This window comes from Alosa pseudoharengus, unplaced genomic scaffold, assembly GCF_046254945.1.
Source record: "Alosa pseudoharengus isolate Yale_2024_CS ecotype anadromous, Long Island Sound unplaced genomic scaffold, YU_APseudo_1.1 YU_APseudo_1.1_scf_11, whole genome shotgun sequence".
Taxonomy (NCBI): Eukaryota; Metazoa; Chordata; class Actinopteri; order Clupeiformes; family Clupeidae; genus Alosa; species Alosa pseudoharengus.
In genome coordinates, this window is record NW_027468576.1 from 17,118,443 (window position 1) to 17,133,442 (window position 15,000).

Here is a 15,000-nt window from a genome sequence, read left to right on the forward strand (position 1 = left end):
CCTAAAACGCATTAAACTTTCGTTTACAAAGACGTGAAACTCACCGAGTGGTCAGGGGTGTTCACTGATATGCTCACACAAAAATCGCTGCAAAATATGCTTTCCAACTATGCATAAATATGTTTGTTATAGTTAATTTACATAGTGTGTTGTGCTGACAATAAATAACCTTTAAATAGCCAAATTAGGCTAGATCAAGGTCAGTGTTCAAATTACTGCATGCAAATCACTAAATGCTATACAGAAGGGCCTAATCTTTAGGCCATCTGATGTAGGCTACCATTGGCCTTCCCGTGTTTAGGGGATTTTTCTTTACTGAGTTTACATTATTTGCTACCACAAGCCTAAGCCGCTATTACTATTACAACTCAACAAACTTTGGTGGAATGCTGTGGGCTTTAAAGGGATATTCCACCATTTGGGGAATTACACTCATTTCCACCTCCCCTTGAGTTAAAAAATTGAGTTAAACAATTGATTTTTACCTTTCTCTGGAGTCTGTCGATACCACTTTTAGCTCCAGCCTAGCATAGATCATTGGATCATATTAGACCATTAGCAGCTCGCCTGCTAGCATCACGTTTAAAAGTGACTAAGATTTCCGGTAATTTTTCTATTCAAACTTAGTCCCCTTAGTCCCCGTAGGCTAACTTCCTGCAAAAAGGTTGAGCTGACGAATTGGTTAGTGACTGGATTATTACACCTGAATGAGAGTATAGTTCCATGTCAAATCAGCCTAGAAAATCGCCACGTTTCATTTTCCGTTGGTCTTATCATTAGTAAGTTATGGTAAAGTTATACTAGCGTGAACATTGCGCTTTCATCAAGTTAGTACACTATGACCACAGTCGTTATGTCTCTTTAAAATTCACTAATGAAGGAAGGTTCGCTTTATCCCAGAATAAACCACACTCGTTTCACTTAGGTTATAGGCCTAGTCTATAACTGACACTGAACTTGGCACTGATCATGTAGTGGTGTTTTCTATAGCCTATTCGTTAACCTGTCGTTCTTTGAACTCTTTAAAAATGTTGGGATATGCCTGCAAGGTACTTAGGCAAGTTCTATGTCAAGACTTTCCTTTGAATGGCTTTAAAACATATTTTACAGACGGGCCTCAGTGTACCTGTTGGCTTGCCTTCACCATCCGCAACGTATCCAAAATAGTTCCAGATTTTACGTCGAGCTTCTGTTTTATCCGCAAGCCGAGGACTGACGGCAAAGAACTTGTGTTGACGTTTGCTGCACACTCACTCACTCAGAGCTGCCTGCTTGACACGCCCACTTGCCTAGATGCATGCAAGGAGCATGGAGAGCAGGAGAAGTCCACACAGACACAGAACACTATTATTTTAATAAAGTATTGATTCTAAAAACATTGGAGATCGAATCGTTTTTTGTATAAGGGCATCGTGAATCATATTTTTCTAGTATCAGTACACCGTGCAACACTAATGTGTGCTTCTGGCATGACCCCCCCCCCCCCCCCCCCCACACACACACACACACAAAGGCATTCACAAACAGAGTATAATCTCCCTGCCAGTTCACCTAACACCTGCCCACGGCAGAGGGTGACGCCTTGGCACACTTTAAAACATAGAAGTGCTTATTGCCCATGCCGACCCATGTCATTCACACACACCCATTATGACCACATGTTATGTAACCAAGTGGAAAGAATACACATTACGTGCCCAGGTATGCTTATGTACTCACAGCCACACATATTCTCTTGCTCACACACACATAGGCTACATCATGAAGTAGGATTGGCAGATTGATTCTTTGTCTGACACACACACACACCCACACACACACACACACACACACGTAATAGACATTACGGAACACACACACACACAGTAACACTACAACAAGAGGTTGATCAATGATCTAATCTGAATCCCAGTGTCCTGAATCCTGACTCCTTTGGGACCTACATTATAGATGGCTGACCGTAACAGAAAACACACACACACCCATGTCCACGTCCACACACACGCACACAGATACGCACCAAGAGGAAATGCCCACAAGATGCTTTACAACGCAGAGGCAATACTGGGCGTCTCCCAACCGCAACCTTTCTCCTTCTCTCACAGACACACACACACACACACAGACACAGACACACACAAGCATGAGCACATGACACCATCTGACTGCAGCCTAAGCAGATAAAACAAGCCACACAAACAAACAGCAGATTCTTCTTGGAAGGGGAGCGGGCAGGATTGGATAACAATGCTCCATTTTGCATGTGGCGAGCTTCACTTGTGCAAATCTGTCCTGTCCTTTCTCCCTCCCTCTCTTTCACCACATCACATCACATGATGGGACCCTCCCAACTGGAGTTATGCAAAGTGGGAAGCCAGCATTATAAACAAACACAAACACACACACACTAACAAGCACACTTTCTGTCACTCTGTCTCACACACACTCACTCAAAACATCCCCATAATAAAGACTTGCATTGTGCCCGTCAGTCCCAACTTAGACTGCAGTGCACTCTGCCACAGCTCAAGTCGACACTCACACACTCAACCTCCTCACACTACGCAGACTCTTCATCTCCTCGTCTTCCACGACTGACCTCAGATCAGCTCCGTCCTTCTGTTTCATAGCACATGACCTGTCTTACCTCACCCATTACGTGTGACTGTGGCGCACTGATTCACAACAAGCCAGCCAGGCCAAGGGAGCCTTAGCTCACCGTGTTCCAGTGCCTCATCTGGTAGAGCTAACGGCTAGAGCTAACGACACCCACTAGATCATGACTAGGATTCCTTGGGCTGTAACATTACATAGGCTACTGATGACAATGACTTGTAGAAGTATCTGTTATATGAAGGCTGCAAATGTAGCAGTATATGTAGGCTAAGAGATGCTAGCTAGGCTAAGGGGGTGGGGGTGGGGGGTCTCAGAGGTGGACTAGGTGGGTCACGGTGAACTCGCAGCTGAACAGTGTTTCATAAGCCAGTAATCCTTTGTGGATCCTTCCTTCTCGTGCTCCCTCTACTACTACTCATAACCATGTATGGCTCTCACACACACACACACACACATTCTCACACGCTCATACACGTACATAGACAGAGAGAGCAACACACACACACACACACACACACACGGCCCTGTTCTTCTGTCCGTGTTTGGTGTAAACAGCAGGACTCTGCCATCCTCTCGGCAGGAATGCAGCTCAGCACAGTCAACAGGGGCGCGCCGCGGGCCTGTGTGGGTGCCAGTGGCTTTGTCAGCCAGGCTGCAAGTAGCATATCCAGCCCCAGCCCTGCTGCCTGCCTCCCTCCCTCTCTCTCTCTCCCTGCCTGCATTACGTAAGCCCAACAGCCACAAGCTCTCCCAGACTGTCTTTGCCACTGCACTGAGGTTTCCACGTAGGGAAAGAGGGAAAGAGAGAGAGAGAGCGAGAGAGAGAGAGGAAGAGATGAAGAGAGAAAGAGAGAGAGGAATGGACATCAGTATGGGTTTTCCACATGCAGACTTACTACTTCCTGCTGCGCTAGTAGGCACCTTGATGAGGCTTACAAGCAATCGATACTGCCATGTCATAGATGTTTACTGACATAATTTATTTAATGGCATAAAACACAGACATACTTCCATGGTTCATTTAGCCATTATGGAATGACTGAGTATTGAGCACAGATCATCAGCAAACCCATGGATTAATTGTTGGCCATTTAATGTCTCTGACGACATGGTTGACCCAGGATGTCGTGGCCTTGCCAGGAACTAGGATCATCCACCCCTCCCCTATTTTCCAGTTCTGCAGGTTTCCATCACGAGGTGAGCGAGAGCGAGTGAGTGAGTTGTCTGATGTTTTGAGACTCCTCATTAAAAACACAAAAAGCATCCCACAGAGAACTTCCCCCTCGGTGCATTATGCATCTGGGATTCACAAATGAAGCCATTAATGGAGCGGCTGCCATTTGCAGGTAAAGAATGGGAGGCAGGTAAGTGCAGGCGTCTGCGACCCTGAGCGGAGAGCGCTGCTGCAGAGTGCCGTGTGACTGACAGATGCTCTCCTGACTCCAGAGTCTGCAGGTGGGGCCGGTCCCAGAGGGCCGCCAGAAAGAAGCACTTTCTGCACTGAGTGTTCTGAGCGGGGGGAAGGGAGGAACAGAGAGAGAAAGAGAGAGAGAGAGAGAGAGAGAGAGAGAGAGAGAGAGAGAGAGAGAGAGAGAGAGAGAGAGAGAGAGAGAGAGAGAGAGAGAGAGAGAGAGAGGACGAATCAATACGAGAGGTAACTCTAGAAGTGACCTCTCTCTTTTCCAGGGCGGCAGAGGACATGCAAAGGGCCGCAGGCTGTGTCACCCTACTGCCCCAGCAGGGAAAAACTACACATCCCATATTAAGTGTATGGTTGTCCGGTTGCCCTTGGCTACTAAATTCTTACAAGTGGCAACCATATTTGGTTGGCTTTGGCAACCAAAACCTCATACCTGGTTGCCAAGCTGCCAACGTTGAGCCCTGATACGTTTTTTGGGACTACAAGCATCTCAAACACAACACAGCACAACCAAGAGCCACTGCCGCCAACGTGACAATGCCGCTCTGACGGAGACGGCACAGCAGGTGAGACTCCCCGCTTCAGAGGCCTGTGAGGAGAGCCTGGCAAACAGGCTTTTGGAAGGAGATGAGATGCTACTGACGCTTGGGGCTGTTCCGCACCCCCCTCGGGGGGGAGGCTTTGTTCTCAGCGGTCGCCCCTCCTGGGCGGTGTTGTGGCCGTGGCGTCACTGTCCAGCCGTGCACCGTCTAGACACACAGCTTCACAGAACCTTCCTAAGTCCTGGCAGCACATTATCACCTTTGTGTGTGTGTGTGTGTGTGTGTGTGTGTGTGTGTGTGTGTGTCTCCTTGGCAACTCCAGGATGTCTGATAAGGCTCGAGTGGAGTCTACATAAGAGGATGTATTCATCAAACGACACCAGAAAAGGGCTCCTAGGTTCCCAGACTTCTCTTCAGCCTGTGTGTGTGAGTGTGTGTGTGTGTGTGAGAGAGAGAGAGTGTTGAGTGTTATGGGGCATCTGTTACCAAACAATGTGAACCACACCAAAGGCTATTCTTCTCGTGATTGTTTGTTGTCTGGCCAGGTTGCGCCTCCCTCCTCTGGCTATGTTGTAGGAAATATCTCTCCCCAAGGTCAGCCAGCACAGGCCACTCAACTGGGATGCCCCTGGAGCATCGAGCCCAGCTAATGTGCTTACGGCAAGGTGCAGCCACAAGAGGGAAAGTCAACAACAGCACTAGCAGCAGCACTAGCAGCTGGCTTGCTCATGAAGCACTGACCCAGCCGTTCACCTGGGATTTGAACAGAGCACGAGGAGTGAGCACAGCACCTGCTTGTTGTCTGCTTGGCCACCTCCCTCTATAAAGCCTTACACATGCTAAAGGGCAGGCAGGCAGACAGGCAAGCAGACAGACAGACAGAAGGGCAGGCAGAAGGGCAGGCAGAAGGGCAGGCAGAAGGGCAGGCAGAAGGGCAGGCAGAAGGGCAGGCAGGCAGGTAAACTGGGAGGCTCCAGTGACTAAACATGTCATGGAGTCATGCTCTTGTGTTCTGAATAAAAAAATGAAACCAGAGTTGGTCAGCCATATTGGCAAAATAGAGGGCGCAATGGGCGCAGTGAAAGCTTTTTGGAGCCAGAGCGTGCACAGTCAACAAAAAAATTGTCCCCATCTGCCCCCAAAAATTGACCATATTTGGTTAAATCCCTGTCGCTCACTTTGCCTCACTTTTGATGGAGCTGCATGCTCCATATTTTTTTTTTTTTTTTTTTTACAGTCAGTCAGTCATGGTGTGGCTCGAGCAGTGCAGGGCGGGGCAGGAGAGGGGGAGGGGCAGGGCACGGGTCATACTGGTTGAGATGAGCTCACCAGGGGAGTTCACCGCCTCTGCCTATGAGCCCACATGATTAGAGGGAGAGAGAGAGAGAGAGAAAGGTCAGGATGGAGTGGAGTGGAGATAGGGTTAGGTCTTGGGGTTGAGCGGGGAGTGTTCTTGGTAGGGGGATTGCCACTGTGGCAGCAGTGGTGAGGGTGGTGATGCCAATGGCAAGTCGCTCTTACACACACAGCCCATGGGCCCACACCCTACACCCACAGCAGATCCTACTCCATCCCTCTATTCAATTCAATTCAAGGTTGCTTTATTAGCATGACTAAGTAAGTACAGTGTTGCCAAAGCACAATTAAAACAGCATAACAATTAGAATATCTCTATCAGATGTAGAGAAGGAGAGAGCAAGCGAGAGAGAGAGAGAGAGAGAGAGAGAGAGAGAGAGAGAGAGAGAGAGAGAGAGAGAGAGAGAGACACAGAGAGAGGCAGAATGAGAGAAAGAGCATGAGTGAGACACTGGGGGAGCACTCGTCCTAACAGGATTTGAATGCCAAATGCGGCTGGAGTGAGAGCTGAGTCATTCTGGAGTGGGCCTGCAGACCGCCTCACCAAGGGGAGGAAGGGAAAAGGGAGAGACGGAGAGAGGGAGAGACGGAGAGAGGGAGAGACGGAGAGAGGGAGAGGGGATGGTTGGTAGGGAGGGAGGATGGTTGGTAGGGAGGGAGGGAGGATGGTTGGTAGGGAAAGTGCGAGGTGGGGGGGGAAGGTTGGTAGGGAGGGAGAGAAAAGGGAGAAGGAAGTAAAGGAGCTCAGGCCATTCACAGAAATACACTCTGCTCTATTCACAGCTGTTACAGCCGGGGTCTGATGGCTCTTAAGTTATTTGTATCAAATGAATGTGTGTACGTCAGTATCAGTGTCATCCGTGTTCAACCTCTCCTCTATGTATGGAATACATGAATCACACTGTGAGGAACCACACACACACACACACACACACACACACACACACACACCCCTGTGAGTCATAGCTGAACCTGAAAAATAACGATGACACAAGAGACTTGTCTTGGTGAAGTGTATGTCCCGACTTGATTTAAGCACACTTACACACAGTTAACACAAGCACACACAAGTAACACATCGTAAGCACTTACTGTATCTATCGAACCACTGGCAACCTTTTGGTGAACATGTCAGGGACTGAATGTTGTTGAAAGAGATTTGCCTAAGGTCAATTAGCTTATCCCAGAGGAAGAAAACGACTCCATAGCTCAAGTTGAACAATACTCACTCACAACAGATGTAGCACCACCAGTTAATGCACGCACGCACACACGCGCACACGCACACGCACACGCACACGCACACGCACACGCACACACACACACACACACACACTTTCTGGCTGTGTTAAAAGGAATCAATAGTTAAGGATGGCAGTTCTGATTTGGCTACTTAGCACTGCGCTGTCAGAGAATGACAAACTGTAAAAGCTACTCCTCAAGTAGAACAAACAACTCCTTCACCTGCTCATGCCTGACAAGTTCAACAAGTGTGAAAACACACACACACAAAGTTCAGATGCAAACACACCCTTGTGATTTCAGCAGAAGAGAGTCAGCACCCATTAACCAAATAACTGCTTTAATCTCATCACTCACGGCAATAAGGACACATTTCTCAGCCCGCTGAGGTCATTGTGTGCTTACATGACAAACGAGAGAGAGAGAGAGAGAGAGAGAATGGAATAAAGAAAGACTAGTGAAAAGGGGAGTTTGGGAAAGGGTGGGTAGAATCCACTGTCCAATGGCTCACCACAGGCTGAGGGCCAGGGTGGGGCAGAGACAGCTCTGTGGGAACAAGGATGTGCATGTGTGCTTGTGTGTGTACGTGTGTGTGTGTGTATGTGTGTGTGTGTGTGCGCGCGTGCGTGTGTGCATGTGTGTGTGTGCATGTGTGTGTGTGTGTGCGTCATGTCACTTACATGCATTAGCTGTGCATTTTGAGGGCAAGTCTCTTTAAGCACACAAACTTCCAGCTAAGAGGTGTCTCATCAACCAACAAGCCACAACACCCATCACTCCTTATACCGCACATCCTCTTACAGAGGAAAATGTTCAAGACGACAACTCATCTCACACTCACACACACACACACCAACATCAAGCTAAGCATCTGGGCAAAGAGTCACTGTAGACACTGCTGTCTAATGCAATCTGGGAGTGTCTGCGCCATTAGTCTTCGGGCAACTCAACTGCTTCTTCATCTAAGGCAGGGGTCTTCAACGTTTTTCATGCATGAGACCCCCAAACTGATGGAGAGCTGTATATAAGTAAGTATATATACTCTTTTGATCCCGTGAGGGAAATTTGGTCTCTGCATTTATCCCAATCCGTGAATTAGTGAAACACACTCAGAACACAGTGCCTTGCTCAAGGGCACTTCAGCCGTGCCTACTGGTCGGGGTTCGAACTGGCAACCCTCCGGTAACAAGTCCGAAGCGCTAACCAGTAGGCCACGGCTGCCCCCCTGGAGCAGATACCCCCCCTACTAATATATAAATATAAATATAAATATATATATATATATATATAGATATATATATATATATATATATATATATATATATATAAAATATATGGCATACAAAAAAAATTGTCTAATCGACCAAAGATTTCACGACCCCCCTGCAGTACCTCCACGGACCCCCTGTTGAAGACCTCTGATCTAAGGTTTGTATCCACAACCTACGTGTATACAGGAGGTCACCACTGAGCTTATCACTAACGAACCAAACTAGCCACACAAGCCTCAGCCTAAGACACCACTCCCCATAGTGACAAACCAAAGATTAGAGCCCGACAAATAAATCAGTGTGCCAATACTATCGGCCGATAGTAGCTATTTGCCAATCTATTGGCTGATAACTATTTGCCGATCTATCTATAACAGACGATTATTTCTAAATTAAGTTAAGGAAGGCCAAATACTGATCTAAATTCACAGTTTAACATTACGTCCAACACTAAAATAATGTTATCCTCCACCACTCAACTAATGCTAACTTGATTGTTGGTGTAAAGTGCTAGCCACAGCGATACCGTTAGCTAATGACATTTTTTGTCTAGGGTGACCATTTGTCCAAATTTCCATCCACAGCAAATGAGGCTTATGCTAAATGCTAAAGAAAACACTCATTCTCTGCGGTCGCACATAAGGGGCTTAGAGATTGGAAGTTGCATCACATTGCACTCACTGCCAGGTTGAACTGGGTTGAGCGAATGGCCCAACGACTTATGTGGTGCTTGCCACTGGGCTCTGCAAAATAGCTATGATTTACAGCATGCCACGATCAAAGTTAAAGATGGCTGAACTTCGATCGCAGAACGTGCAAGAGCAACAGAGCAGCAAAATGAAACTTATAACTTATGTTATCACAATGCTGTTAACGGTGTGTAAAAAGTTAATGTTTTTAATGAGGGATGTTCTCATTTTGGCCAATTTGTTCTTACTTTTAGACAAAACCTGTCCTCAGTCTGGTTGTTGGTCACCCTATTTCTGCTACTTTATAGTAGCCTTCACTTTCCCTTGTAAATACAAATTATGACTGTACTCTGGTTTTTTCAAGGTATTTCTACATAGAACCGCTCACATGAAGTGGAAAAACGAAGTGTCCCATTTATTCTCTAGCTGGGCTGCGGTTGCAGCACAGTTCGAGCCGTGCCTGAGACGTGCATATGGCGGATGCAGTGTGGCTTTTTAAGACTTTCATATATACACAGGAGACATGCTACATTCCTAGCGCTATAGGTAGAGGATTTCACACAGTGGCCAATCAACAACCAAGCCATTCTTACCATCAAAACCAAAATCACAAATCACTAACAAAACATCACCAACAGAAAAGCCTTCAAGAGCATTTCACTGGGGTTATCAAGCAGGCACCTTCCTTCATAGGCACTTCATTTAATTAGGCTATACCCAATTAGTATTAGAGTAACTTTTTTGTTGTGTTTGTTAAAAATCGGTAGGGCTATACTCGAGATGGATGGTTGGATGGATGGATGGTTGGATGGAAGAATGGATAGATGAGTGAATGAATGAATGAATGAATGAATGAATTAATTAATAACTTTAATGAATGGTGTTCTGGTCACTCCACAAGTAAATCAGCCTGGTAACAATACCAAGGCCATAGGTTTGACAATAATGTTGTATGTAACAATGACTGTAATGCTTTGGATGAAAGCTTCAGCTAATGCATTCAACAATGCATTAATTAGACAATTATGTAAAAACAAATAATCTATAACCACAAATAAATAACCAATCCACCAAACTCAGCTCACATCATACTAGATTAACCACAAAGGACAGAAAAACAGATATTTCCAAAATGCAGGTTACCTCTCTGACACACAACAAACAATGTGATCCAGAGAAAATCAAAGCGATCTGAGTGGGTCTGCTGAAACTACCCCACAGGCAATTCTCTCTGTACTTTGCTTTTTCCTGCAGGCTCAAAGCAAGAGCTATTCTGTCACTTGGAGAAACCATAGCAGTATCCAAACAGGAAAGCCCAAAGGTGTGTGTGTGTGTGTGTGTGTGTGTGTGTGTGTGTGAGAAAGAGAGAGAATGTATGTGTGTGTGGTAGACTTTCTTAAACTCACAGCAAACCCCAAAAAGTGTCAGCCACAAAGTGCCATCTCCTCACTTTTCTGTTTGCCACTGGGCACTTTTCCATTCTGCTCAGCAGCTTTTGGAGGAAAATCGAACCAGAATTCATTATTGCAAAATGAGAGAGAGAGAGAGAGAGAGAGAGAGAGAGAGAGAGAGAGAGAGAGAGAGAGAGAGAGAGAGAGAGAGAGAGAGAGAGAGAGAGGGAGAGAGAGGAAAAAAGAAAGTTAAAAAGTAGACAAATAGTCTAAATAAATGCCTGTTTCAGAGTGGGCATTTCATTAGCCTGTTATCACACATGGCCTGCAGTCTTGCTAGGGGCAAGAGAATTGTCTATGTGTAGATCAAGGTAACAGAGGTTCTGCTTCTGCTGTGTGCGTGTAGTCTTGCTCTGAGACTCTGCGGGTAAGCATGTTCAGACAAGCAGCGTGAGACACAAAGCCCTGCCGATAGACAGACACACATAGACAGACACACACACACACACAATGAATCTCTGCAACCGTGTTAGAGTAAAGCACAGACTTTCCCACACGTGAGGAAAGACACGTATACATGCATGTGAACGCATAGACTGTAGACACCACAGGAAATAACGATTGAAAACATATACTATGAAGCACTTTCACTTTGAACTTCTCACTAAATTCCCAGCAAGGTGCTGAGCTTTCAACACACACACACACACACACACACACACACACACACACACACACACACAGAGACTCACACACAGCAATGTAGTTGGCAACAGGACACTAGTTAAAAAAGCATCTAGCCGTGCTAACTTCCAATCCACACCTACGCCAGAGTCCAGCGTTGGCCCAAACCGGATGTATTGAGCAGACAGGCCACTGACCTTTCTGTAAGAGATCTCATTTGTTTTGTTGTTGTTCCAGCATGCTTGCATGCATGCACTCACACACATACATACATACATACACAGTTGCACCATTTACAGTGTAAACAAGCATATTCACAATCAGCCAGTCTTCAGAGGGGATGTCTCAGGCATATACAGTGGGACTACACAATCCCCTACGGCATTCCCCAGTTGGTTCTTTTGTGAGCAGACTTGCCTGACCTATAGATACATGGAAGATAGCGGATAGTAAACCAATAAAAAGTCCTGTGGCTGATAGGATAGCATTTCTGTGTTCAGAAGGTATATTGGGTGATCGTACGTATTAGGTATGGTCCCAACACTTTCAGCATTTCCTGTTACATGACAACAGGTCCACACAGAAAGTAGTAACGTGGAGGGCCACCAGCACAAGCACCGCAACAACCACTAACCACCCCAAACCTCAACCCTAACCCTAACCTTACCCTTACCCCCCCACCCCCACCCCCACAAACCAAACTTAAGAATCAGCGGCTTATTTATACAATCTCACCCTAGCAGAAGGCAAAGAAAAGATTCCCGAAAGAGAATGGAACATTGGAGGGGGTTGGGGGAGCAGAGGGTGTCCGACACATTTTTGGACACAAAACACTGCAAGGTTTGTGTTTGACACAGCTGCTCAGCCGAGAGGCTCTCTCTCAGAGAGAGAGATAGAGAGAGAGAGAGAGAGAGAGACAGAGACCGAGACAGAGAGAGAGAGACAGACAGAGAGAGAGACAGAGAGAGAGAGAGAGAGACAGAGAGAGAGACAGAGAGAGAGAGAGAGAGAGAGAGAGAGAGAGAGAGAGAGAGAGAGAGAGAGAGAGCGCACTTTAAAAAGCATCGGTCTCCACGCTCTCAGCTGAGGCCCTTAATCTACTGCTATAGCGTTCGATCAGGCAACTGCTCGGTGGTCGGCCCCGATAAGGACCGGGGAGTTATCGCGCCAGGTTATCTCTCTCCCTCTCTCTCGCTATATTTTACTGCGCCTTAGACTTTAACCTGAACCTCCGACCCTTGTGCAAGTGCTGCAGACCAGACGTCAGGGTCTCGCTTGCGGTGCTTTATCCTGAGAATGAAGAAGGCTGCATTATGGGGGATAAGTCAGCATGGTGGGGAGAGGAATGTAAACATACGCAAGAGGCCAACAAAGAGGACAGTTGTGTTTCAAGAGCCCGACAACGATGGCGATAGCCAGGGCCAGTGTGATGAATGATTGATTTTATCCAGTCGCGGCGCTCTGAAATACAAGGAGAAGGAGCCATTTGAACACACACACACACACACACACACACACACACACAATCAAAAACAAGTGTAGCTAAATGGAAGGACACACACACACACGTACACACACACACACACACACACACACACACACACACACACACACACACACACACACCTCATGAATTCTACTCTTGACTCCTTCTCCGTCATTGGTCTTTCTAGCATCTGTGTTGGTTCCTGTTAGCACATTCAACAGTACCTTTCATCTCTTCCTGCCCCTGTTCTCTACCACTTGCGCTCATTGACTTCCATGTACCTTTTGGACGGTGTCTGTAGAGACGGGGGGGTCGAATGGGTTGAGACGGCCCCATCAGGTCTTCCTCAATGGTTTGGCCCATGGCCAGCAGGCCCAGACGTTTGACCCTTAGCAGACGGGGGCCCGAGTCCCGGGGCAGAACCTCCGCGGCCGTACCAGGTGTAATCGACCCGGTGGTGGTGGTGGCAGTGGCTCCACTGTCCCCGGATATGACGGCGGGAACAAGGCTCTTGAGGAACTCCATGCCTGCGCAGGCGTGTGTGTGTGCGCGCGAGTGCACAGGCGTTGACACGGATGCACTCACTCCAACCAGCGCTCTGACCGGAGGCTCGCGTCACTTCCTCCCCTGGGCTCCATCGCCGCGGCGACCCGGCGGCCAACCGTTCCCCTGCCAACAGCTGTCAAGTTCTCCCCTGATGCAGAGTCACACCTCCCACACAATCAAACTGCCCCCGGGGAGAAACCACTGATGTAACACCCGACCATGTGTCTGGGAAAGGAACACCAGGAAGTGCACAGAGAAGTTTTCCAAAGTCGATGCAAAAAAAAAAAAGAAAAAAAACGCCCAACTTCCAAATATAAATCTCCTTGAGTGCCAAACTGGAAGTCTTGGTTGTAGTGCAACTGAGCTCAAACACACACACACACACACACACACACACACACACACACACACACACACACACTCAAAACACACTCCTTGAGATACAACTACCAAGCTCCTGTGACGGTGTGATAAAACCCGGAGTCCAAGCTAGGAGACCAAGACACCAGCCACACGTCTGCTTCGACAGGTCTTCGCACTTCTCCAAACTTCACCGCTCTCTACCTGTGTCTCTTCTGTGCGGGCTTCACACAACCAGGAAGAGAGAGCGAGAGAGAAAGAGGAGGAGAGAGAGGGAGGAGAAACACAAAAAAAAAAAAAGAGAGAAAAACACAGTAGAGAAGAGCCATCGCCAGCCTCCTCAGGGGTAGGCAGTGATGTCAGGGTGGGCGGGGCCAGGATGCTATCAGGGGCAGGACCTGAACGTGTTCCAGGGGAGATAACGTGCAACCTGGGCTCCTGGCCAATCACAACGCACGCCTCACCGGCCACACCCCATTTATGAAATGAAAGAGAAGCAAGAGGAGAGAGAGAGAGAGAGAGAGAGAGAGAGAGAGTGTGTGAAAGAGAGAGAGAGAGCACAAGACCACAAGAGAGAGACAGAGCGAGAGCACAAGAAAGAGAAAGGAGAGAGAGAGGGAGAGAGAAAGCGAAAGAAAGAGCAAAGACTCATCTTTGTGGTCAATGAGTGAGAGAGGGAAAAGAGGGTGTGGCTGACAGCAGCCTGAAGTCTGCCAGAACAGATAAAAGCTTATCATGAACACAGCCATGTATACAGCAATATATACAATATACAACACACACTTATCATGAACACAGCCATGTATACAGCAATATACCACACACACACACACACTAAATTAAGAGTTTGGAGGCCTGAGCAGTAAGCACCCAAACTGTTTTCCATGGCACTGGCTTCCAGCTAAGAAATAAATAGCACACCAACTTCAACCAACATAAGCACCAGACATAAACACTCCCCTCCCCTGACCCTCTCGTCCTTGCTTGGAGAAACAGAAACATACACACATACACACACACACAAAACACAGTTCTAAGGCTGGTGCATTCATTCATCAGGAGCTGTTCAAGTAGCAATACAGCAGGGAGCGAGCTCCATAAGAGCGCTCTCCAGGAGAAGGCTGGCTAGGGGTTCACACTCAGTCTCTCTTAATGCCTGTGTGCACAGCTATATAACAAAACTCATTCTCTAAACAAGTCTTTTGGAGTGTGTGTGTGTGTGTGTGTGTGTGTGTGTGTGTGTGTGTGTGTGTGTGTGTGAGAGAGAGAAAGAGTGTGTGTGTGTGAGTGTGTGTGTGGGGTTATAGTTTGTTGTCCATCAATCGATGCGATGAAGGGGTCCCGCACTGGGAGGCCTTTTTCCGCACAAAAGAGCCCTGTGCTGACTCACTGCCACG

General features: G+C 47.3%; 1 protein-coding gene across 10 annotated transcripts in view; it reads right to left on the minus strand.

Moving 5' to 3' along the window:
* fryl (furry homolog, like) overlaps positions 1–15,000 on the minus strand; it is a 109,073-nt gene that overhangs the window by 75,079 nt on the left and 18,994 nt on the right. For 5 of the 10 annotated variants that reach the window (XM_076278177.1, XM_076278176.1, XM_076278172.1 and 2 more), the window contains exon 1: positions 12,979–13,838. The exons of 1 other annotated variant lie outside the window; for it this stretch is intronic. In XM_076278177.1, the coding sequence (XP_076134292.1) occupies positions 12,979–13,222 (244 nt within the window). In that variant the 5' untranslated portion in view covers positions 13,223–13,838. Of the gene's footprint in view, positions 1–12,978; positions 13,840–15,000 lie in introns of those variants that run through there. 4 more of the 10 variants (XM_076278170.1, XM_076278168.1, XM_076278174.1 and 1 more) reach the window with 1 other exon arrangement.